This window comes from Eutrigla gurnardus, assembly GCF_963514095.1.
Source record: "Eutrigla gurnardus genome assembly, chromosome: 3".
NCBI classification, from domain to species: domain Eukaryota; kingdom Metazoa; phylum Chordata; class Actinopteri; order Perciformes; family Triglidae; genus Eutrigla; species Eutrigla gurnardus.
Window position 1 is genome coordinate 29620331 of NC_139917.1, and position 27342 is coordinate 29647672.

At 40.0% G+C, this 27342-nt stretch overlaps 1 protein-coding gene across 2 annotated transcripts in view; it reads right to left on the reverse strand.

Moving 5' to 3' along the window:
- The window catches only part of kcnh1b (potassium voltage-gated channel, subfamily H (eag-related), member 1b), a 46777-nt gene that overhangs the window by 10520 nt on the left and 8915 nt on the right, over window positions 1-27342 (reverse strand). For both annotated transcript variants that reach the window (XM_084006250.1, XM_084006249.1), the window contains 5 exons: window positions 26132-26524; window positions 22060-22489; window positions 12479-12678; window positions 11867-12119; window positions 2695-2891 (listed from right to left, as the gene is read on the reverse strand). In XM_084006250.1, the coding sequence (XP_083862376.1) occupies window positions 2695-2891; window positions 11867-12119; window positions 12479-12678; window positions 22060-22489; window positions 26132-26524 (1473 nt within the window). The remainder of the gene's footprint in view (window positions 1-2694; window positions 2892-11866; window positions 12120-12478; window positions 12679-22059; window positions 22490-26131; window positions 26525-27342) is intronic.

The following is a 27342-nucleotide window of genomic DNA, read 5'->3' on the forward strand; positions in this document are numbered from 1 at the left end:
TGTTTTTACAAGATGTTGTTGTAATTTACAATTATTTATTCTATTTTCTATTCCATTCTGATTTTTATCTGTATTTCTGTCCTTCCTTTTTTTTGTGGGGGGGGGGATTTTTTTCCCTTCTGCATTTTTGGGGATCCTCTCTGACGTCTGACATGTTGTGGTGGTATTAGTAGTAAAGTGTGTTGTGAAAGCAGATGTGTGTGTAGTAGTTTTAGTCTCTGTGGTTTTAGTGGAGGTTTCACTTCGGGTCTTAGTTATCCAGACTGAAGGATCCTCAGTTACTGATGACATCTGTAAATCAGTGTATTGATCGTTGAGTTCCAGTCAATAGAAGGTCCTTTTAAAATGGACCTTTCCCGCCTCAACTGTTGGTAATCACAGAAAAGCAGAATGTTGGCGACACGACAACATTCCTACTGGTGTTTATCTCGTTGCTTGATTAGTATAAATATTATAATGAGTCAACACCTTTCTGACTTTAGCAAAGCTGTAGAAGAACCACTCAGATCTTCTACTACTCTTTGATATTTCAGTAAAAGTAGTGATATAACGGTGTCGGTTATAAGTAAAAGTACTGCATGTACAGATATACTTCTACAATGATCAATAGATTTGATTTTATATGTCATCCATGTGTAGGTTTGCTGCATGTTTGGAAAAGAAAAACATCACCATCACCCGCAGCTTTGTCATTAATGGTAAGCATGCTAACGTGCTAACGTGCTAACGTATGACGGTGAACAACATGTTAGCATTTGAAGTCCTTTTCCTTGTATCAAGTTTTAAATTACTAGTTTTAAATGGAGGATCCGAGACATTTATGAAATTTACAATATCTCTAAAATATGTCAAAATAATATAACAAGTTTTTGTTTTTTTCTGTATAAATGTATATTTTCATGAATATTTAAGTTCCTAAAAATAAATATTAATAATAACAATAACAATAATAATAATAATAATAATAAAGCACTTGTAAATGTGCATGTTTATTTATTTATTGGTTGTTTTTTAATTCACTGTACGGTGTCTTTGAGGGCTCTCAAAGGCACCTATACATTATAATAATTATTATTATTATTAATTATTATTATTCATGCTGCATCACATTCAATGTTTTTGCAAATTAAAAAAAAACATTTTTTTCTTGTTATGCCAGGCTAAATATTCTCTGTACAAACTGGAATGTATTGATTGATTGTATATTTTTACATATAGATGGGTGCATGTCACAATACAAACACCAGAGAGCCTTTAATTGTATTATATCTGTGGAGACTGCAGTAAAACAGGAACACGTCCTTCACCTCCAACAGCTGACTTTGTTCAGATGTTTCAATTAAAACGCTCATGAAGGTGATTTCAAGTCTCCGGTCACGTTTGAATCGTCCCGTCATCGTTCAGCTCCCTCTCTGTTGGCTCAGCTGCTCTGTGGACGACGACAACAAAGCAGCTCGAGTCAAGTGTCCGGCGTGAAAACCTGACGACGACAGATCCGAGGTCACGTGACTCACACACACATTCGTGTTTGTCAAGTGTGTGTTTTTGGTCTGATTTTAGTCACATTTTCAGGGCGTTTTATTGGGTCAAAGTCTCCTCGGCATCGCACCGGAGAGCTGCTGACTTCTGCAGGAACCTCGTGAGGATTTCCCAGACTTCATAGCGTGTCATCTCCCGCCATGTTGATTGTAGTTCAGAATGTTCTTTTTATGCTTTTAGGTTGTAGAAAGTCCTCTTTAAAAAAAACACGTGGTTTTGTATGAAGGGTTTGTTTCCCTTTGACGATCCCTTTGAGCAACGCTTCAATAACAATAAAAAGAAATCACCTGTTGTTAATGACGTGGCATCAAAATGTGTGCATATATTATTATTATTATCATTATATAATATCCACTGCTGCTGTCATATTAAGTGCTACTCTTTTTCTTTGTCTTTGCTGTTATGACTGCTCTTACTGCTCTCATTACCGTTATCATTTCTGTCATATGGATTGATTTTGTTGTATTTTTGTTGTTTATTCGGTACAAATGACATCTGACAATCCTCCTCAGTGTCTTCCCCGAGGTTTTATTCCCTTTTCCAATGTTTTTTTCTTGTTTTTACGCCTCGTACGGTGCACAGATTATATAACCCCCTGAGGCAAATTTATGATTTGGGGCAATACAAATAACATTTTATTGAAATTTAAATAGGAGCAGGTGTCTGCATCAGTGCCAAGTGCTGCTGGAATTAACGAGCAACGTGTTCAAACTTCCTAATAGAAATGAAAGGTTAGTCCAGGATGGCGGACCCCCATAATGCTGCTCTACTGTGCTTTCACTTAATCCCGAACCCGAGACTTGACCTCCGACCTCAGCAGACTTATTATTGCTAAGCAGACATGACATGTCGGGTGTTTGTAGAAAAGTTATCTTTGTGTCAGGATACTCTACTCTATACTCTAGCAGTAAATAAAAAAAATGTATTGGTTTGAGTCAGATATTTAAAAGTGTGTCTTCTTTTCGAGACAAAATAATAAATATATTTAGTGTCTGAATTAAATTTTCGATCTCTGTTAAAATAGTTATGAGTGAAAGACAGAAAGAGATTCTGATACATATAACTTTTGAACCGCAGTGTATATTTAAATATAGTAAACCTTCGCATTAAGTGAGCCTGTAGAGTGAGGAAGAGTGAGGAAGAGTGCCGACTCACCCTCTTCCTCAGGTTGTACGTGAGGACCAGGTTTCGGGCAAAGTGGTTGGCGAAGGCGGAGTAGAACTCCAGGACTTTCTGCAGCTCGTCCCGTTTGATGATGTGGAGGTCGCAGTAGGTCAACGCTCGCACGTTGGCGCACGACTGGGCGAGCGTCATCTCCTTCCAGAACACGTCGCCAAACACGTCTCCTTTACCTGCAGACAGACAGGCAGACAGACAGACAGGTAACCAGTCTGAATCTTCATCTTCACCTCTGTGCCATTCATTTGATTTAACACTTTCATAACTCACTTTGCTTTTCACAATAAGAGTTTGCTTGTCATCACCAGGCTTTGGTTTGATTTTCACAATAAGAGTTTGCTTGTCATCACCAGGCTTTGGTTTGATTTTCACAATAAGAGTTTGCTTGTCATCATCAGGCTTTGGTTTGATTTTCACAATAAGAGTTTGCTTGTCATCATCAGGCTTTGGTTTGATTTTCACAATAAGAGTTTGCTTGTCATCATCAGGCTTTGGTTTGATTTTCACAATAAGAGTTTGCTTGTCATCATCAGGCTTTGGTTTGATTTTCACAATAAGAGTTTGCTTGTCATCATCAGGCTTTGGTTTGATTTTCACAATAAGAGTTTGCTTGTCATCACCAGGCTTTGGTTTGATTTTCACAATAAGAGTTTGCTTGTCATCATCAGGCTTTGGTTTGATTTTCACAATAAGAGTTTGCTTGTCATCATCAGGCTTTGGTTTGATTTTCACAATAAGAGTTTGCTTGTCATCACCAGGCTTTGGTTTGATTTTCACAATAAGAGTTTGCTTGTCATCACCAGGCTTTGGTTTGATTTTCACAATAAGAGTTTGCTTGTCATCATCAGGCTTTGGTTTGATTTTCACAATAAGAGTTTGCTTGTCATCATCAGGCTTTGGTTTGATTTTCACAATAAGAGTTTGCTTGTCATCATCAGGCTTTGGTTTGATTTTCACAATAAGAGTTTGCTTGTCATCATCAGGCTTTGGTTTGATTTTCACAATAAGAGTCTGTCATCATCATGCATTGTTTGATTTTTACCTGCTTTTTGTCCTCAAAATGTACGAGCGTGCAGACTGAACGTGTACATATCCGTGCATGCAAGTTAAAAACTTTTTTTAAAACAGATTGTACTTGGCAGAAGCCACCTCTAGAAGAATGTTAAGTGCTGCTGTGCTGTTCAGTGTCAGCCTTCAGCCTTTGTACAAAATCACTCAATTAAAGTATGTTTGGAGTGTACGTTTGTGGTAGATAATAACCTAATATTGGAGTCAAGTTGTGTGTTTTTAAGTCCGATCCAAAGGAACAGTTTCACTGCTGAGCATCACATTACAGTGTCTGTTTGAATAAAATGCTGGAGTTTCTACCCCACCCCCTCAAACATTCATCGAGGTGAAGGAAAGCTTTGATGCAGCTGCTTTAAGGAAACAAAATGTGGAAAGAGGAAGTGAGGAATATGGACTTTAAATAGTTGATACTTTAAATGTGATGTGAAACTAGAGGCGGTGTTGCGTGGCTCAGAGTGTTTCCGAGAGATCTGCAGCGAAAGTCTAAATATTTATTCAGAGAGGAAGTGAAGCGACTGATAAAAATCTCTCTTGCGGTGTTCATCTGGAAGTCAGATATCTAAAGACCCATCCTCGCTTCCTCTCTGCGTCTCAGTCTCAGCAGCTGGATCAGCGAGAGTTCCTGGTGACATCAATTAATATTAATCATTTCAGGTTTTTGAATTGAAACTTTGTCTGCTTCAAAACCCTCATTTTTGTCTTCAACACTCCTAAACCCAAAGATATTCAGTTAATTATCACATAAGTCAAAGAAAAGCAGCAAATCCTCTGGTTGCAGCAGAAATATTTCACATTTTCTGTCTGAAATGGGTTAGGGTTCATTTAATTGATTATCTAAACAATTTCAGATTAATGTTAAAAAAATTATTTAAAGCACGTCCAAGCGGAGAAATAAACGTCATTTAGAATATTCATTTCAGTGTCATCAGCATAACGATGAACGGGGCAACTAGAGCGTATTTGGGGGAAATTGTAAGGAAAAATGGAAAACCATTGTCAACCATTAAACTGTCAGACTAATATGAAAGAACACACACTGATGTATATTATGATGATAGGCATTAAACCAGACAAGAGGCTTTTTAATTCAAATAGAGCTTATCAAAGGAAGAGAACATTATGACACTTGTATGAGTTTTATATGGTTCATTGATTCCAAAACTGCCTGGCGTTGTGAAAACCATGAGAAACGTTATCTTTATAGATTTTGCAATCCTTATTTTGTTTTTTATAAAAGATTCCTCATTTATCTGCAGGTTTCCGAGTCATCAGAATCCGCAGACGAACCGTCTGACCAGCGCTTGTTTGTAAAGGCTGATAAGATGTGAGCTCTTCCAGAGCAACTATCCACCTTTAACTCTTATTCTACTCATTATTGAATAAAAGAAGCATCATCAACAAAAGGAATAAACACAACTCTATCGCTGTTAACAGCAATTAGGTCTCGCATAAAGTCTTTCAAAGTATTTAGTGATCAATGAAGCAATCTTACACAACACCTGATTTAATTATCTGTTCAGGATTAGTGATCCAGTCCAACAAAGACAAAACCCAATAATCCACTCTAGTAGCTTCATTCATTAACTGAGTGAGGTTTACGCTACTAAATAAAACACTGGAGGAGGGACGAGCAAGACAGTTACTAATAGTTGATAAAATACACTTCGTAGAGTCAGTCGGAGCAGAAGAAGGTCTATGACGATATAAATGTTGCCAACAGCTAAAGGTTTATGAAAAGATATTCACAATTACCTGCGTCTACATTAGGAAATAGGAGAAAGAAGATTTGCAGAAACATCACCTCAATTTAAAAAAAATTCCATTTTTATTTCTGAATCTGTAATTCCACTATGTTGCCTGGGTTTGTAAAGATCAATCAATCAATCAATATCCTTTATTTAACCAGGTAAAATTCATTGAGATTAAAATCTCTTTTTCAAGAATGACCTGGCCAAGAAGGCAGCACCATGATATAATAAGAACAATCAACCACAATTCTCATACACCACATTCAACGTCAGGTAAAGTACAATACAAGATCAGGGACAAGACTATATGAAGATTGAAATGAGTACAGTTAAAAATTAAATAAATAAACTGGTGACAGATGAATGAAAAAACCCGGCCGTTATCAGAAAATAGCTTTACAAACAATTGCATTGACCAAGAGAACTATCTTCTCTGTCCTTCAGGATTCCTTTAAATTCTCCCAAGGTGACCAGCTCCGGCAGCTTCAGCTGCTTTTGCACAGTGTTCCAGGCATAAGGCGCAGCATATTGAAAGGCCTTTTTCCCTAACTCAGATCTAGCTCTGGGTACCAACATCTGTAACACATCCCTAGAACGCAAACCATAGCTACATTTGTTTGTGGACATGTAAACACATAGATATGAAGGGACCAGCCCAATAAGACACTTGTAAACAAAAAACAACCAATGTGAGAGTCTGCGTACAGATAGCGATGGACATTTTGCAGTGGCATACAGGGTACAATGATGGACACGATTTCCACAGCCAGTTAAAAATCGCAGAGCACAGTGGTAGACGGTATCCAATTTCTTGAGGTACTGGTCAGGGGCGTTTATGAACAGCAGGTCACCGTAATCTAACAACGGTAAAAAGGTCGCAGTGAACAGACGTTTCCTGGCCTGCCATGAGAAGCATGATTTATTTCTAAAAAAGAAACCTAATTTAATTTTTAATTTGGAGACCAGTTTTTCAATATGAAGTTTAAAAGACAAATTTTCATCAATAATGAAACCCAGGTATTTGTACGAATTTACCCTTTCAATTTCGGTCCCATGACTAGTTAAAAGCTTTGGCAAAACTTTTGGTAGAGCTTTTCCATTTGAAAAAAGCATTAATTTAGTTTTATCAGTATTTAAAACCAATTTCAATTTTGTCAGCTGTGACTGCAGAACGTCCAAAGCAGACTGCAGGAAATGAAAAGTGTCTGCCACTGATGGGGATGAACAATAAATAATAGTGTCATCTGCATAAAAATGACAGGCAGCATTGGTTATTGAGTCACAAAGATTGTTTACATAAATAGAAAACAACAATGGCCCTAATATGGAGCCTTGGGGCACGCCCTTTGATACAGGGAGAGAGGAGGACGAGGACCCAGCAAACTGGACACATTGCGTTCTTACTGACAAATAATTCGAAAACCAGTCTACAGCCTGCCTAGATAAACCAATTTTGACTAGCCTGTCTACCAAGGTGACATGGTCTACAGTATCAAATGCCTTGGAAAGATCAATAAAAACAGCAGCACAATACTATTACAATCCAGTGATTCAATTATATCATTAACAACTTTTAATGTTGCAGTAATTGTGCTGTGTCGTTTTCTAAAACCTGACTGGTGTTGGGATAAAATATTATTCACGTCTAAAAAGTCTTTCAGTTGGTCACTGACACACTTTTCAAGGACTTTGGCTAAAACACATAGTTTAGAAATAGGCCTGTAATTGTTTAAAACTGTAGGATCACCTCCTTTCAACAAAGGCAGGACATAGGCAGATTTCCAAATGTTAGGAATCTCATTATTAGAAAATGTCAGATTAAAAATATGGGTAAGAGGTTCTGCTATGAAATCTACAGCCAACTTCAAAAATAATGGCTCAAGCTTGTCAGGACCTGCAGATTTAGCAGGGTCCAAATGTTTTAGGGCTCTATAGACCTCAATTACGTCCAGTGGAACAATAATAAAAGATTCAACACAATCGTTATTTGGGAGTGGAGATGGAGAGGTATTCTGCATATTATTAGAGTCCGGATGTAAAGACTCAAATTGAGAACCGGAGAACTAGCCTCCGATCGATTATTCATCAGAATTAGTAAAGTTTAATTAGAATATCATTCTGAAGTGGGCAAATCTGCACTAAGAGGACTTTTACTTTAAGTAATTATATACATAATAATATTATGATGCTAGTACATATATGTACTTTTAGAGATTTTGAATGCAGGGCTAAAGAATTCCTACACTGTGGTAATACCACCTTTACTTCAATTCAGAGTACAGATATCACAGTACTTCTACACATGTTAAAAATGAATTTAGCATGTTAGCTTGTTAGCATACTACAATGATATGTGAATGCTACCATGCACATGCAAACACTGTACAGTTATCATGTCTATTATTATTATTATTATTATTATTATTATTATTATTATTATTATTATTATTATTATTATTATTATTATTATTAACGGGAGTTCTACGAATGGCCACTTGAGGGCTCCAAAAGCGAGTCAATCCCCCTCGTTAAAAATGCCAAAAAATACAGCAGAAATAAACGTTTACAGCCCGCTACAAAAAAAAATAAACTTCAAAGTCTTGACAATGAATTTCCACGTTCATGAAATAATTTCCAATTTTGGCGATTAATAAAGTCCGTCCGTGATATATATAAAGTGTAAAGTCGGTGCAGGAATTCATCCCAAATTTAAATACGGATGAAAAGTCAGAGGATGAGGAGGTTAACTGGGTCATTCCGTGTCATTTCATCAAATTTCTGAAAATCTTCCCACCTGACCATCTCAGAATGTCCTGAAAAAATTCAAGTACAAAGACACACTTGTTAATAGGATTAATCCAAAATATTAGGTCTCTACTGTCAATAGTTTTCTCATGAAACATCATTGAAAGAAGGGTAGTTTAGACGGTTTTTGGCATCATGCTCTGAAAAGCCATTTTTAAAGAGCAATATCTGGAAAACTATCTCACCTGTGGCCTTCAAAATTTTTACAGAGTATATCTGTTACTAATAGCCTCCAGACCTGGAATATCAGGGATGTAGCTCAATGATAACCTAGTATGGTAGGTACTTAAAAAGGGGCTTGTTGAAATAAAGTAGTACATTTGAAGAGTGGCTGAGCTCCCATTTTTGTAGATAAAAGACTTCTATCATTTCTGCCTCTATCTCTGGTGTTAGCTTAAACATTCTACAAAATATGGTTTCTCTCAGATGATTAGTTTCACAGATATTAAGGCTCAAAAATGGAAGTTAACACATCTTTGCCCAACTTCAGAGTCATATTCCAAAAAACTGACAACACGTATCAGGTCCAAACTTACTTTTTTTGAAAGATCATATTCTTGTTAAAATCATATTAAAAAATTGGGAGGGTGTTTTGCCTCAATTTGTCGCAGTGATTTTTTAAAATCCTGATATTGGTGGGGTTTTTGTGTCCGGTTTTGGTACTGCATGTCTTATTATCCTACAAGTAAACATCACAGCAGGGCAATTCAAATGTGTTTTTTACCATTTACCAAAGACTTACATGTGACTAAATGCTACTGATAAATTTAGCCTTACGAAAACATTAAAATATAGCACAGTTGTAGTTACAGAGGCAATAAGTCCTTGAATGTGAGTTAAACATGCTGAAAGCAGCTTTTAATGTCTTAAACCATGAACAAACACAGCATAATATTGAAGACTGTACATTTTGTCATACTTTAAGTATATAAATTACACAACCAAATCAAATAATAATCTTAATTTGAGCATAAAGATTTTACATTACAGTAGAAAAGTCTCCAAAGTTTGATATTGAATAACAGTTTGTCTCTATGCTCACTATGAGACAATATGTGAGTTATGATCAGAAATGGTGGATAGGAAGTATCAGAGATGTTTCAGATGAAGATGGACTGGTTCAGTTCATGCACCCACATGACCCTGCCAAGAGTTTCTACTGGCCAAGAGAGAAGATGTGCAATGTCCCACTGCAGCATAGAATTGCAAGGATAGACGTTCCCTCTACAGAAACTGGGTGCATGTATGCCATCAAAAAAGATGAGCACAACAGAGCAGAGATGTACATTAGACTATTTGTAAACTGACTGCCAAATTAATGAATGTGACGAAGGAATTGGATCTAAAAGATGAAAAATGTGTGATCCCTCATAGTGAGAATAGAGACGAACTGTTATTCAATTTCAAACTTTGGAGACTTTTGTACTGTAATGTAAAATCTCATGCTCAAATTAAGATTATTATTTGATTTGGTTGTGTAATTTATATACTTACAGTATGACAAAATGTACAGTCTTCAATATTATGCTATGTTTGTTCATGGTTTCAGCATGTTGAACTCAGGACTTATTGCCTCTGTAACTACAACTGTGCTACATTTTAATGTTTTCGTAAGGCTAAATTTATCAGTAGCATTTAGTCACATGTAAGTCTTTGGTAAATGGTACAAAACACATTTGAATTGCCCTCCTGTGATGTTTACTGGTAGGCTATTAGGACATGCAGTACCAAAACCAGCCACAAAACCCCACCAATATCAGGATTTTTAAAAAAATCACTGCGACAAAATGAGGCAAAACACCCTCCGGATTTTTTAATATGATTTTAACAAGAATATGATCTTTAAAAAAAAGTAAGTTTGGACCTCATACGTGTTGTCAGTTTTTTGGAATATGACTCTGAAGTTGGGCAAAGATGTGTTTACTTCCATTTTTGAGCCTTAATATCTGTGAAACTAATAATCTAAGAGAGGCCATATTTTGTAGAATGTTTAAGCTAACACCAGAGATAGAGGCAGAAGTGATAGAAGTCTTTTATCTGCAAAAATGGGAGCTCAGCCACTCTTCAAATGTACTACTTTATTTCAACAAGCCTCATTTTAAGTACCTACCATACTAGGTTATCATTGAGCTACACCCCTGATATTCCATGTCTGGAGGCTATTAGTAGAAATTTTGAAGGCCACAGGTGAGATCGTTTTCCAGATATTACTGTTTAAAAATGGCTTTTCAGAGTATGATGCCAAAAACCGTCTAAACTACCCTTCATTCAATGATGTTTCATGAGAAAACTGTTGAGAGTAGAGACCTAATATTTTGGATTTGTCCTATTAACAAGTGTGTCTTTGTACTCAAATTTTTTCAGGACATTCTGAGATGGTCAGGTGGGAGGCATTTGATGAAATGACACGGAATGACCCAACTTAGTTCATGTCATTTTGTCCAAGTTGTTGATATTATGAGCAGAATGACGCTGAGCCTCACAGCTTCCTGGAGGATTTATGCAAACAGAGAGCTGAGTCTCTGCCTGCACACTGACGGCAGAATACATGAGATATATATTTGTATATACATATATATATAGTATATAACAGCTTTCTCCATCAGCTTTCACTTTGTTTCTCTCCCTCCGTTAAAAACCCAGGTGGCTTTTTTTCAGGAAGAAGAAAACACGTCATGCATGAAACTGATGCTTTGCTAATGAGAGCCCTGCAGCATATATTCCTACACACATTGACAAAAATAGCATTTTTGTTTTTGATGCAATGAGGAAGGAGGTAAATCTACAGGTGTCAGGTGGTGTCGGCAGCAAAAACACAGTTTCAGTTCTCCATCTTCACTCTGATCCTCTTATCAGCTAGGATGCTAAAAATACATATGATTAATATAACAGTTGAATAAGCCACTCACAGTATCCTATACACACACACACACAACCAGACACATCACCAAATTGCGTATTCTGTGGAAAGATTCAATAGCTGAAACACAGATTTTTTTTCTCCCAATTCCACCAAAGTCCAACCAAGTCCAAGCAGCAAATAAGAAATCCATCAAGTCCTTAGCAATGCATTGCATGAAAAAAATAATTAATACAAAAAACTGATTAGTCTCACCAGCACAGCAGGCTTTGTTCCCGGGCTAATATTCTAATATTCTCATATTCTCTGACCATCTTCTTTTCATTTGCAAATCCTTTTTTATATATATATTTCTTTTATTGTTTTCAGTCCCAAACACTAACTACACCTCACTATTTTTTAGGCCTCGGCCCAAACTTTTTTCTTCTTTTATTTCTTTTCTTTACCTGTAACTCCGCCCCCTGGCACTCCCAACCAGGTGTTTAAAGGGACAGTTCAGGCAGGTGTAGGTCAGTGCAGCCATATTTGTCAAAGTCAAAAAAAATAGCTACACATTTTTATTATTTTATATTCTGTGATTTCAGCTCATCCAGTTTCAATAAATGTGATTATTCTAAAAGAACTCATCTATAACAAAAATAATTAAACATAAAATAATCAAACTCACCTAAAATGGCCACCACCTCATCGTCCTGGATGACCTCCAGTGACCCCGACACCACGAAGCAGAGGCTGTCCACGCTCTCTCCGGCGTGGTAGATGAGGTCGCCCGGCGCGCTGTGGACGGTCTGGAACTCCATGGCGAGGGCTCGCAGGCAGCCGTCGCTGGCCAGCCGGAACGCCGGGTGCTCCTTGAACACCTTCCTGTTGAGGTGGACGCAGATGTCCGCTCGCATGTCCTTGGGACAAATCTGCAGCACCTGCGGTCACAGAGGTCACACAGAGGTCATCAAACTGAGGTCAGATTTAGGTCACACTGAGGTCATCACACTGAGGTCATCACACTGAGGTCAAAGCAAGGTCAGCTTTAGGTCACACTGAGGCCACAACGAGGTCAGATTTAGGTCACACTGAGGTCATCACACTGAGGTCAAACCGGGGTCAAACATCAGATTATTAAATGCTCGAATATGAAAGCACAAGGTGATGCGTAGCAGCAGAAGTCGATCGACACGATAAGAAACATTCCTGTCGTTATCCAATAAAAAGCCCCCAAAAAGAGCTGACCAATCACAGCGTGGCAGGTTATGACGTTAGTGACATCACTACAGCTTGTGACCTTGTCGGTGTCGATGCCTCTGGACATGGACCAGGTGGACACGATGTAGTCCATCACCCTCTCGCTGAGGCCTTTGGGGACCTGGTAGAGTTTGAGGAAGTCCCGCACGCTGTTGAGCATCTCGTGGTAGCGGTTGGTGTTGGCGTACATCTGCTGGAAGATGGTGGTGACGTTGCCGAAGATGGTGGCGTAGAGCAGCGCTGGGAAACGAGACGCAAAGAACAAGTTGTTAGGTGTTGTGGCCTGGAATGAACTACCAATATATATTTTTTTGTAAATAGATTTTTCTGGTATGTTCTTTATTTTAATTAAACTGTTTTTAATGTATCATTTTTACTCTTATATTCTTCTTGTTGTACAGCACTTTGATGGAAAGCACTTTATCAATAAAATTATAATTTTTTTTATAAATACATTTATGAATATTTATTATGAAGAAACAACAAATAGATTTTCTTTCAAAAAGGGCATTTCAACTAAAATTGTTGGCTTTGAAATAGCTGCTTTCTGGGGGTTTTGTTTGTTTTGGTTGTGTGCTGTGTATTTGTGATCATTTTGCTTTTGTAGCCACATATTCTTGTTTTTTGTTTTTTTGTAAATTATTATTATTTTTTTTGTAATTCTTGGTTTCTAACTGGTTATAAATTGTGTTTTATTCTAAGTCATCCTCATTCATGCTGTAATTGTCGTGTATGAGGCGATTTTAATTGTCTTTTTATTGACGTGTGTCTAATGGAAGCTAATGGGGATCCAAATAAAGAATAAGAATGTAAAGTCGTGACATGGACTTGTGGTTTTGAAGACAAACTTCTTCCCGGTCTGAGAGCTGACGTGATTGGTCAGACGTGTCTCTGTGTCTGTCGACAGATTAACTGTTAGTGTTTCAGCTCATCAATAATAACTGCTGCAGTCCATCCCTCCGAATCCCCCTCGTCTCCCTCACTGCCGAGCAGTTATGGACCCGGGGTCACCGGATCAATACCGACCCCCCCCACCCCCCCGTCCACCAGCAGCAGAAACCTGATGTCATCCGCTGTGACCGAACTGAAAGTGTCAGAATCACTACAACAGGACTCGCTGTGACCTTCATAAAGGTCGCTGCACGGTCTCAACACAGCAGTGGCACAGCTGGTCCTGAACCAGAGCCAGGACCCCGGAGCCAGGACCCCAAAGCCAGGACCCCAGAGCCAGGACCCCACAGCCAGGACCCCAGAGCCAGGACCCCAGAGCCAGGACCCCAGAGCCAGGACCCCAGAGCCAGGACCCCAGAGCCAGGTCTGAAGGCGGATCTCTCTCAGGTGAAGAATATCAGGTACAAACAAGCAAATGTGCAATTAATTAACTAAATAAAAACTTTAAAAATTATATTTTTTCTTGAACTAGTCTTAATGAACACCAATAAATAATATTATTATTTATAGTATTATTAACACTTTTAGACCTTAGTGGAAGTGGAGTATCAGGTACAAACAGCCAAAAGGTGCAATTAATTAACTAAATAATAATTAAAAAACATATTAATAAAACACATTTTAAAAATGTTTTTCTTGAACTGGCCTTAGTGAACACCAATAAATATTAATCATTAATATGATTTTATTTTTAATCAAAAATATATAATCGATTATCTGGTCAGTTCCATAATCGTGTCGTTCTTTGATCAGATACTTCCTATAAGATTTAAGTTATGATTTTTTTCCCAGCTTGTAGAAAGTAAGGAATCCAAAACAGCATTTTTGGAAACGTTGACTGACTTTTTAAATCAGGTTTTTTTGGAAAGCTGTCGGAGCGTCACTCAGTTTCAAGTTTCAAGTAACAGCAATAAACCAGAATCTTCCTTTAATGTAAAGTAACAATTAATATGAACACAGTGGGTTAAATCTCTCTATGGGGTCAGCAGGGAAACATTCTGATTTTATAATCATTAATAATAATCATAATAAATCTCCGGGTGTCATCACAGGGAAGGCTTTGGTCCGGTTCTCTCCGAGACCAGATGGAGGATGCTCTGGAAAAGTCAAATGGACCGGCTATTTCTGTCCTTCCTCTCCGATCCCGTCCTGATGTCACGGCGAGCATCACAACGCTCACACTCTCAATGCTAATGACCAAAACTCTCATCCTGGATCCAGGATGCTGGCTGTCATAGCAACCGCTTTCCATCAGCCTCCAGCGGCTCTCAGCCACTTTATGGGCCAGGAAGCTGACAGCAGTGTGTGTGTGTGGGGGGGGGGGGGGGGTGTTAATCCAATACTCAGCTTCCTTCAGTCTTCCTCATGAATCTAAATGGGAAACCGAAAGGTTTACCCAGACTGCCGCTACGTGAGGACAAGCAGGACGTGGAACTGGGTCAGAAGTTTACTCTCGACCTTCTGATTTCATTTCATTTACAAACGAGCAGATAAACAGGAGCTTCTATTACGGGAGATCAGAAACAAGTCAGCAATGAGTGGAGCCTGTTGGAGGTGCTGATTGATGATGAAAGCTGAGACCTGATATATATATATATATATAAATATATAAATATATACATATATCAGACTCACAGATTTGATGTGACGTGAGTGACGGCAGGTTCCGATTAAAGAGACAAATTGTCAACATTAAAGCTTTTCATCCTTCAACTCAGTGAGGAAAAGCTTTTACCTGCAGGTGTAAACCTCCACCTGCCAAACCTCCACCAACTGTCTGTCTGCCTCCGCTGGTAGAAACTGTCTGTCTGCCTCCACAGAAACTGTCTTTCTCTTTTCGACTGCTAGAACCAGACGGTTGGTGGAGGTTTGGCAGGTGTAAACCTCCACCAACCGTCTGTCTGCCTCCACTGGTAGAAACCGTCTGTCTGCCTCCGCTGGTAGAAACCGTCTGTCTGCCTCCACAGAAACTGTCTTTCTCTTTTCGACTGCTAGAACCAGACGGTTGGTGGAGGTTTGGCAGGTGTAAACCCCCACCTGCCAAACCTCCACCAACCGTCTGTCTGCCTCCGCTGGTAGAACCTGTCTGTCTGCCTCCACTGTTAGAAACTGCCTGTCTGCCTCCACTGGTAGAAACCGTCTGTCTGCCTCCACTGGTAGAACCTGTCTGTCTGCCTCCACTGGTAGAAACCGTCTGTCTGCCTCCACTGGTAGAAACCGTCTGTCTGCCTCCACTGGTTTGTTTATTGTTTATTTCGGGCATGTCAGTTAAATCATCATCACACATCATTTTCACATAGTAACAAAAAATACACATGGCCGAAAGGGAAAGCGGGAGAAGCCAAGGCTTATCTAGTCCCGCCCCCATTACACACAGGATAGAATCAGAATCAGAATCTTTTCTTTTCATTGCATTTTTCATTTGACATAACTTTTCCTTTTCCTAGTGACATTTGACATAACATGTTACAGCAGTAGGTGGTACAGAGAGCTGAAGTCCAGTGCATACAGATTACGTGTGTGTCTGCACACATGTCCATATTGTTCATCACAATAGAGCAGCAGTCTCAACATGTAGACAAGGTCCGAGGGAAAAGAGAAGTAAAAATTAAAAATGGAAAATTAAAAATAGAAAAGTAAAAATAAAGATAAAAAATAAAGTCCAGTGTAGGTACTAGTTTTGGAGATGGTGAGAGATGGTGAGGGAGCCCCCCCCTTTTTATTTATTTATTTTTTTTATGAATCCTCACTGTACCCTGCAGCTTTCGCTGCCCTTGACTTAGCCATTTCGCCCCGGTTATTGGCAACTTCAGCTCGCTTCCGTGACGGGAACTCGCGAAGTGCTGAGAGGTCAGCGCGCATCCCGACCATGGCTGACCGATTGGTCACTATTTCTTCCCGGTTAGTGGCCACTTCAACTCGCACCAGTGCCGTGGAGTCACGAACTGCAGAGATGTCAGAGCCCATCCCGACCACAGTAGACCGAGTGGTGGCGTTGTCCACCCTCACGCCGGTCACCTCCGTGGCGATCTTTCTCAGTTTCCGATGTAGCATGAAGATTCCACATCCCAAGGCGATCATTCCAGTTGTCATGAACGCGAACAAGTACACGTCCTCGACGTCTTCCACATCCAGAGTGGCAAGGCAGATGACTCTCCACTTTCCCCAACCATCCATGATGTAGCCGGACATGAAGGTCCCATCCGGGCACGCAGGTTCACCAGAACCCGCACGCCGTGTTGAGAACACTCTGTCGATAGCATTCAGTGACCAGCTCAGTAACTCCATCGTGAATTGTAGGAGTAACAGTTGCGCTTGGTATTCATACCTCATTTATCTACACATTGTTGATATTTCCTACCACGTACAACTGACATCACACCATACAGTTTCTTCGGTCCAACTTATTGTTTGGGTACAGAATGTTCATTTGTTATTTGTTATGCTCCCATCCCGTCACAACACATGTCTACTGATTCGTGTCTCAGACACTTATCAACTCTCATGCAGTAATCTATACCGGTCAACGGTTAAATATACATACTTCTTCTTAAAGCCACTTAGTGTTGATGTTTTTTTGACTTCTTCTTCTAACACATTCCATTGTCTAACCCCTGTGACCGATAAGGAAAATGATTTTAACGTAGTTCGTACCTTCCTTCAAACTAGAAACTGTCTGTCTGCCTCCACTGGTAGAAACCGTCTGTCTGCCTCCACTGGTAGAACCTGTCTGTCTGCCTCCACTGGTAGAACCTGTCTGTCTGCCTCCACTGGTAGAAACCGTCTGTCTGCCTCTGCTGGTAGAACCTGTCTGTCTGCCTCCACTGGTAGAAACCGTCTGTCTGCCTCCGCTGGTAGATCCTGTCTGTCTGCCTCCACTGGTAGAACCTGTCTGTCTGCCTCCGCTGGTAGAACCTGTCTGTCTGCCTCCGCTGGTAGAAACCGTCTGTCTGCCTCCACTGGTAGAAACCGTCTGTCTGCCTCCGCTGGTAGAACCTGTCTGTCTGCCTCCACTGATAGAAACCGTCTGTCTGCCTCCGCTGGTAGAAACCGTCTGTCTGCCTCCGCTGGTAGAACCTGTCTGTCTGCCTCCACTGGTAGAAACCGTCTGTCTGCCTCCGCTGGTAGAACCTGTCTGTCTGCCTCCACTGGTAGAAACCGTCTGTCTGCCTCCACTGGTAGAAACCGTCTGTCTGCCTCCACTGGTAGAAACTGTCTATCTGCCTCGATTGGAAACCTTCTGTCTGTTTCAACCTGTCTGTCTGTCTCTCCTGGTAGAACCTGTCTGTCTGCCTCTCCTGGTAGAACCTGTCTGTCTGCCTCTCCTGTCCATCCTGCGGTTTACATATATTTTGGAGAATACAAGGAAGATCGTGAGGTCATTAAAACCAAAACCAAAGGGTTCATCCTCAGGAGAGCAGGAATGGGATCAGGACATCTTCATGTAGATATACATAAGATATATGTTGTGTAAAGTTGACCTTTTGCCCTGAAAGCCAGAAAGAAAACAAGTTCATCCTCTGGCGATTCTGAATATCGTTGGAAAAAGGAATGGGATTCGATGGAGAGGGTTTGGGGATTTTCCAGGTGAGCCTCATGATTCTCAATAATGCATTTCGCCTCCACAGCAGTCGGTTAAGCTGCTGCCAGCTGAAGTACAAGACTCAGACACACATTAACGTCTGGTATTACAGCGCAGAGCCGGAGGATCAGTCACCTCCAGCTCCCTGAATCAGGCGTCCCGCTGAGCAGCTGGATGTGTACAAACTGCAGCAGACAGCGGGGGGAGGACGTGAGTCCGGCTGATCCGACAGTACAGTTCATATTTCAGGGGAGGAACTCCGGCAGAGAGCCTCGTTGTCAGGCCTCATCACGTCACCGAGGAAACAAACTGCTACCTCTCTAAATCTCTGAAATGCTGACGAGCTCCACTCAAGCTGCAAAGAGCGCTTGTTGACATCCACCATCTCCTCCAGAGATTCTCCTCCAGAGACCAGCAGCATGCTTACAGAAAAAGGTCAAACGAAAAAAAAGTAAATAACCGATCCCAATTACGTCAAAGTTAAACCTCTTAAAGGGCCCTCGTATCCGTTTACAGACTGCTGCATGTGCGGTTGCCTACTTTGTAAGAAGTCAGTTTCCTAAACCTCTCCGCTGACGCAGCCCGTCGGTGTTCCTCTGCATGTTGAAGTGGTGGAGCTGTGGTCGGAGACTCTATACTCCGTACACAACGGGTTTTAGTTTTAACAAGGTGCTGACCTAAACTGCTAACGTTAGCAACATCCAGCTAGCTTACCAACGTCGTTGGATTTGAGGTCTATTGAAGCACACAGCCAATGTTACCTGAGAAACAGTGAAGTGAATATGAAAATGATTCCAACTTTATGAGCGGCCCTATTTATAAATATATATAAAATATAAAATATATATAAAACTAAGTAGCCAAAAAAAGGAAAAGTCTGTTATTGTCATTAAAGTCGTCACAAGCTCTCACATAACCAACGCACAATAATCCACGTCACCATAACGGAGGGTGTTTATCTATTTCCATGTGTTTATAACACCGGCTGGAGGTGTGTTTGCATGTCTGTGTGAAAATCCGACGAAAAGGCTGCAGACGGAGCAGCCAGATGGAGCCGGCCAAACAGACGTTCAATCAAACCAAACAGGAGTCCACAGGTTCAGATAACACAGAAACATCGATCTCCACAGCTCCGCAACAACCGGAGCAACAGATAAATCTACTACAGCTACACACGATGTAGAAGCGTCACAGCGGTCAAAGTTGGCACTAAATGTATTATTATGATAATGACATGTTTGTGACAAGTTTTAGGTCTTATTTGTTTTCAGACCAGGAGTCTTTCTGACCGCAACAAACACGATTTACATCATTTATCGTGATTCCCGATCAGCCAAGCGAGGCTGATATTTCATGAGAGATGGTTTTGATGCGAGTTCCATAACTTCAGGTTTTTCCCTGAAACATTTAGCTTTATAAATAATTTGTTCAAAAGACATATCAGAATCAGAATATCAATAAATACAAATGCAATTAATGAATAAGTAATTTAAATTGCCTGTTCCTGAGCCTCTAAGCTGGACATCGTGCACAGGACAAATACAGAATGCAGGTTATTAGTGTTACTGACAGCTTATGAAGCTTTGATCCGCTATCAGAGTAAAAAATAACAATCAGGCTGGAGACGAACGGCGCTGACCCAAGGTCAGTTTCCTGCAACCATTAAAGAATCCACAGGAAGCCACAGAAACAGGGACTTCCTGTTAGATCTGATCGGACTCTGCTGTTTTGTTTGTAATTTGATATATGAGTGGAGATGTTTGTCATTTTATTCCATCCTTTTATTCTGTTAACGTCTGCCTTGTAAAGCACGTTGCTGTGATCGATGGAACGTCGTCGGTGTCCGTGGAAATCACAACAAATAAAAACATAAACATAAAAAAAACAAATAAAAATTGACCGGTACGAACACAATGTTACTGTGTGTTATAGATGTAGATGTTCCCTTACATGGGTGTTTTCCATTGTACCAAACACACACCGAAACTAGATTATACAAGATATCAAAATCAAATAAAACTCTTACAATAATCATTTTAAAAAATATATATATATTTTCAACACATTCGCTTCACGAGTCTGACACTGAGAGTTTATATACGAGCTGTGAATCTGAGTCACTGCGTGTCGGACGAACGAGTCAAACTAAATCACTAAATTATTGACAGATCTGTCTGACATTTTTTTCTCTCCGCTGTTTATGTACAGATGGATTGTGGGAAGTCACGTTCCAGATTTGACCAGCAGAGACGTCTGGAGGTTGAAGGGGGGGTCGAAGACTAACAGACATGCTTAATTAATTACTATAAATTATTAGTTAACATATATAACACGAGATTCTCCTACAGGCGTGACTGAGATATGTAGTTACAAGAAAGGGATGGGGCATGAGGTCACAGTGGCCTTGACCTTTAACCTCCAAAATCTAATCAGTCCATCCTTGAGTCTCAGGTGGACCCTCCAGGTGTTACATAGATATCAGTCCAAAGTAAAACACTAACACTGTCGTGATCCACTGGAGAGACGACGTCTCTGAAAGAGTGCAGGGTTTATTACACCTTTCCCAAAGTCAAATTCAAGCACTTTTCAAGCATTTCCAGGTGCATTTCCATGCTTTTCCAGCCCCTTGCAGCTGTGGTAAACTCCATCTTTGTATCAATCCAATGGTCAGTATTCAGTCTACTTATTATGTCACTTGTTCATCACATTAAATGAGATGTTACTGTCCTCTAAACAACCAACATGATGTTTGGAGACAGCTTTTTACAGAAGGACCACAAATGAAAGGAAAACTAATTCCACTAACAGATCCACAGAAATATAATCACCAACTATTTTCATCATCTGTTCATCATCAAAAGTCATTTTCATAAAGAAATGTCAGGAAATGCTGTTTTCAGTCCCTCAAATATGGAGATCTTCTTTTCTCTGTTCTATCATAGATGTCATCACATACAACACACATTTCAAGACCTTTATTCTAAATCCAAACACTTTTCAAACCCTGAAAACAACCACACTAAAATTCAAGTGTTTTCAAGGATTTCCAGCACCCGTACCAACCCTGAGAGTGGAGCCTCCTCCCCCACAGACGATCTTTGATGCGAGATGAGCCATGTTTAATTTTGGGGTCCGTTATCAGATTACTCCCCGACTCAGCGACAGCCGATACGAGCCGCTGCTCCGGCGACGCTCCACGGCTGAAAGTGAGAAGCTGCTTCCTGAATGTTTTCTACGCTCGTCTCTGCCGACGATGAGGATGAGAGTCGGGAGGGCCAGCGGATCTGTGAGGTTGTTAGTTTGACAATCTGAACTCTTCATTCATGTTGAGTTGTTTTACAACACACTATGTTGTACTGATGGTGGAAGAGAAACAAGACAACTTCATGGCTCTAAAAAGGGTCAGATGTCTCCGAGCCGCCGGTGGAGACCAAAAACTGAGCTCAAAGAGAGAGGATATCGGGCTTTCACTCATCGGGGTGGACACAAAGACTGGAAAAAAGGAGGCCGCTGTTATGAACTACATAAAAATAAGTATATAATAATATAAAATAATATAAGTTGCGAGGGTCAGATGCGTCAAATGACACAGATTCTTCCCACTCTATTCAATCTCCTTTATCTAATTTACTCACTTATAAAATATATGTTTCATCCCCTACAAACCTTTTCCCTATTTGTCTTTTTGCTGTTTTGTATTTCCCCTCTCTTCGTTTTCTTCTGGAATCATTGCTGCTGTTTTTCATATTATTATTATTTTTATGTAAAAAGTTTATATATATACATATAATATATATATGCTCACATTCATCACTTGTATTGCAGCATAGCTTCCTCCTGTCCCTCCTCAAAGTTGAATGATTTTATTGATTAATTTGATTTTGTCTTCTACTCCATGTCATGTAATTATTGTATTTTGTATTACAGGAAAATGAAGATGAAACCAAATCAAACCCCTCCTGACATCTGTGATACGTCCGTTATCTGGTTTTATTTTGTTAAATTAAAATGATTTCATTAATGACTGTAGTAGAATTTTGATTAATTTCCTTCCAAATCAATCAACGAGGGAAAAGGAAACGACTCACATCCGATCATCATCATGGCCACGGCGAAGATCTTCTCCCCGTCCGTGTTGGGCGCGATGTTCCCGAATCCGATGCTGGTCAGGCTGGTCATGGTGAAGTACAGCGAGGTGATGTAGACCGAGTCCTTGCTGGGGCCGCCCTCCCAGCGGCCGGAGCCCGAGGCGTTGAAGCGGTACGGCGTCCCCACCGTCTCCCCCAGCAGGAACAGCCAGCTGTCCATCCGCACGCTGTTGGTGTCCTCGTCGATCACCTCGTAGTCGCCGATGCTGAACCAGATGCAGGCGAGCCAGTGAGCCGCCAGGCCGAACACGCACACCAGCAAGACCAGCACGGCGGCGCCGTACTCGATGTAGTGGTCCAGCTTCCGGGCGACCCGGCCCAAGCGCAGCAGACGGACCACTTTGAGGGAACTGAAGAGGCTGCTGATCCCCTGGGAAGGAACACATGAAGATGCTTTTTATTATTTTCAAATTTAGATTTTTAAGTGGAAAAAGTTCCTGAAACCTTCAAACCATTATGAGACACAAAAGGTGACCTGTTTGGTTCAAGGCAACGATTCATCTTTTGTTTTGTTTTTTATACAAATGAACCAAGCTGCACGGTGGTGTAGTGGGTAGCACTCTCGCCTCACAGCAAGAGGGTCCTGGGTTCGATTCCCGGGTCGGCCCCGGGTTCCTTCTGTGTGGAGTTTGCATGTTCTCCCCGTGTAAGCGTGGGTTCTCTCCGGGTTCTCCGGCTTCCTCCCACAGTCCAAAGACATGCAGGATGGGGATAGGTTCATTGATGACTCTAAATGTCCCGTAGGTGTGAATGTGAGAGTGAATGGTTGTTTGTCTCTACATGTTGGCCCTGTGATAGACTGGTTACCTGTCCAGGGTGAACCCTGCCTTCGCCCAATGACAGCTGGGATCGGCTCCAGCCCCCCGTGACCCTGAATACAGGATAAGCGGTAGAAAATGGATGGATGGATGGATGAACCAAGCTACGAAGACAATGCTAATATTTAGGTAAAATAATAGGAAGACTAATCAGCTTCCTGAATCAGTGACATCTTTTATTATTATTATTATTATTATTATTATTATTATTATTATTATTATTATTATTATGTTTTTTTTTTATTTTTTTTTTTATTTTAAACATTATTTTATTATTGGCTTGTTTTAATGTTTTATTCTCTCCAATGCTTTTAATGTTTTATGTAAAGCACTTTGAATTGCCCTCTTGTTGAATACAAATAAAATTGCCTTGCCTTTTATATCTTTAACACACTTTTATAGACTTGCTTTTTTGTGATGTCACCTGTTTTAACTTTTAATTATTTATTTTAATTTAATTTATTTATATTTTATTGTCTTTGTACCTTATCTCTGATGATGTGTTTGTTGTATCTGTGTACCTGACCATATTTATATTCTGCTGTCTAAAGCCCTTGTTTTTAAAGGTGCTATATATATATATATATATATATATAAAGTTATTATTATTGTCACCATCAAACAGGCCCTGCAGCAAACACAAGCTTTGTGGATGTTATATTTCTGTTTACATCCCTGATCTAAAGGAGAGCAGGTTCATATGAAACAATTATCACTGAATATGATATTTGCCAAAATATGCAGTCAGATCTAACTGTTTTGATAGGACAAACATTGTTTTTATGTTATTCCAAACTGTGTCACGGAGCTCTTTGTTTATTGGAAGTGTGTTAGAGTGGAAAATGTATTGATGCTTTTATTTTGTAAATGCTTTCATCGATTTGAAAACGCTGCACTGAAAACACTGAACATCTGCATGTTGGATCTCAGACGCACCGTTTTATCTTCCTCGTCATTTTGTCCCTTTTTTTCCCATTCATGTAAATTCTCTGGCGATGTTTTTCAATAATAAAATCAAATTTAATCACAAAACTGACAATTATGGATGGGACAGCCGTGGTATTTTAAACCCATTCATTATGAGCTTTAAGTACAAAACAGCACAATTACTGTCATTTGTTGTTACCATAACAACCACTCGCAAAATAGGAGAAACTCGGTCAAGAAAATTCCAGCGTGGGAAATATTACATTTTGATAAATGAGAACTAAAATTTAAACATGCTACAAACAAAACTCCCTAATATTCCATTACTTGGCCCCAAAAAAAATCCAAATCAAATCTCCAGACTTTCCCTGTCTGGAAAATACTTCCCTGATATTCGAGAAATTCCCTGACTGGTGGGAAACCCTGGATATCTGCATTTTTCAGCTGTGCAGAAATATTACATTTTTTCACAAGGGCGAAATGACACACATAAAGTGGTCTGTAAAGCGGAAACCCTCAGAAGTCATTTTCATTCACATAACTTGAGGTCAGAGGTCAGCCCTGGAGGGCCGGAGTCCCGCAGGGTTTTGTTCCTCCCCAGAAAGCACATCATGATTGTTCAAAGAAATGTTTTTGTTGTTGAAATGTTATATGTATTTGATACATTTTTTGCAATTTTTTTTAGACTTTTCCATAAATTGTTGATGAATTTGTGACATTTTCAATATTTTTCAGATATTTCTGACACATTTTGTGTATATTTGAAGATTTTATCTGATTTAATTCAGAAAAAAAACATCAGATTTTATGATTTTTTTGTTGTGACGTGTTTTTTTTAGAAGATTTTGTTGAATTATTGAAAACTTTTGATAATTTTTTTAATATTTTGATCTTTTGAAGGGTTTTTGGGGACATTGTTTGACATTTTTTGGGTGAATGTTTTTAACATTTGAAGCAGGTGAAGCTTATTTCAAATTTGGGAGGAACAACATCGACATGCAGGACTCCTTCAGAGACGCATTCCTCGTCTGTGGCTCTCATCAACAACACCGCTGCCTCACTGGGAGGGAAATCACCCACAATGCACCACTCCTCCATTATCAGCCTTCACCGGCGGCGCCAAGGAATGAAAAGGTTGGCCGACGGGTTAAATACGAGGAAGTAAATGCATTCAGCAACAAAAGAAACAGTCGAGGCTTCAGCTTAAGACGTCAACTCGAGCTCCGAGAAACTGATTAAACTACTAAAGAAAATATAATCTCGTTGTCGTCGCCGGAGGATTCACATTTGTGACACGTCAGTAGTTGGGCGGATGCTCAGTCGAAGTCATCACGATATGAAGTCATTACACGATGTAAAACGCTCCACTCCATCATGCTGATTGGAGTCCTGCGGTCACGCTGCAGAGTTTCATTTCACGCCTCGGCCGGACGGAGCGAGGCCGCACTTTGAGATCTCTGTGTTCAGTGATTTATATCGCTGCCCTTTTACTTCCCACAATACTCAGTATATAAATATATCCGTGTTTCTTCTTTTCTCCCCACTTTTTAAAAAGGACAAACAGCGATCTTGACATTCCTCACCATCTCCACATCATCTTATCTCAAACAGGTAAACTAGCCATTCAGAAGAGACGTGCATTTGATGAGTCACATCTTTGTTTTGTGCATGCATTATTGAAAATAGATCAAATCAATGCATTCAGGCGTAATTAACAGGATGTCTAATTCCTTTCATTTCCTCTCATCACTTATACATTTAGGTGGAGTTAAAAGGCTCAACAGGTTTTTCCTCTCATCAGTAAAAGCAACAGAATGTATGTTAGCCTTCCATAGAAGTAGGCAAACAATAAAAACATTAAAGCTCCACCGTGTGGCTCAAATGTGTACTGCAGATATAAATGTTAAATAAAAGACCGTGGAAGAAATTCTGCAAATGTATCTGGCGACCCAAATAAAATGTCCTGTGACCCACTCTTTGGGAACGACTGCTCTATATGACTCAAAATACTCAATATCCCTCCTTAAAAAATGCATTTTAGTGTTGAAATTAAATTTAGATCAGACTTGAAAGCCACTCTCCACACATATGCACTGATGCATGTTTTCAATTCTGCAAATATTAAAGATGTTGTTAACCAATCAGAGCTACAGCATCTTAGTCCGTCTCTCAAGACTTTCTGACTAGTGAGGACACAAATCTTTAAATAAATGGTCCAAACTTCAGCTGCGTACTGTCATTTAGAAAAAGTATAAAAGTCCACCGACCTCATCGACGTTCTCGAAGGCGTTGATGACATCATAAGGCAAGCAGGACAGCAGGTCGATGACGAACCAGGTCTTGACGTAGTTCATGCGGATGAGTTTGGGGTCGGAGATGACCTCGCCGGCCGGCCCGACGAAGGTGGTGTGGAAGTTGAGGACGATGTCGACGAGGAAGATGACGTCCACGATGCTGTCCACCACCAGCCAGGTGACGTTGTTCTGCTTGGTCTTGAAGGAGACGTTGTAGGGAACCATGATGGCGGTGTAGAAGGTGAGGATGAGGATCACCCAGTCCCACGTGGTCTTGAAGAGGCAGTAGTGCAGGATGATGTGCGGCGGCGTCTTCGGGGTTTCCTGTTTGTACTGAGGCAGGATGTCCGAACCCAGCTGGAGAACCTGGGACACGATTAACAGAGCATCAGGCTGGTTATTATATCTACATGATGGGGCCGCATAAGTTACTTTTTATTCATTTATTTTTTTCAATGGGAGTACATATACAGCACAACATATACACCATTTTATTTTTGTTAACACAGCGATGTGCAAACATCACTGGATGGTGTGTGTTCTTCCTCTCCTCACCTGCTCCTCCCCCTCAAATACACCGACCAGGGTGATGGATGTGAGAGCGGAGGCGAACGACCCTTTTAAAACTGACAAGTGATTCTCCAGAGTCTCTTTGTATGTCTGGAAATAAGGAACTCGCTGCATATTCTGTTTTATATCTCTTATTACAGGACATAAAGATTCTCTCACTGTCACATCTTCGGTTCCTCCGCTTTTTAATTCTACAAAATGAAAAAATCACTTATCACTTGTTTTTCACTGCATCTCTATGGAAACAGTGCAATCATGGCTTAAAATAGAAAGAACTCAAAAAGGTCTTCAGTGCAATAAACCAGTTAAAAAAGACGTGCAAGTTGAATTACATTGATCATTTGTTAAAAAACTGTTTCTATCTATATATGCCACATTTTTCCCACTGATATTGGGGACATTACATTACATTTTTACAACCTCTGCTTTAAATCTCTCCTGTCCTCAGCACAGAATGAATGATGTTTACAGGATGTAGTTAGTGCATTATATATTTCTATCACAATTTGAAAATTTGGATTTGGTTACTTTTCCTGATGGAGGCCTTTGTCACACATGATGTGTTTAATGACCGTGGGACAGCTGAAAACCCAACCAGAAAGTCTTCTGGCTCT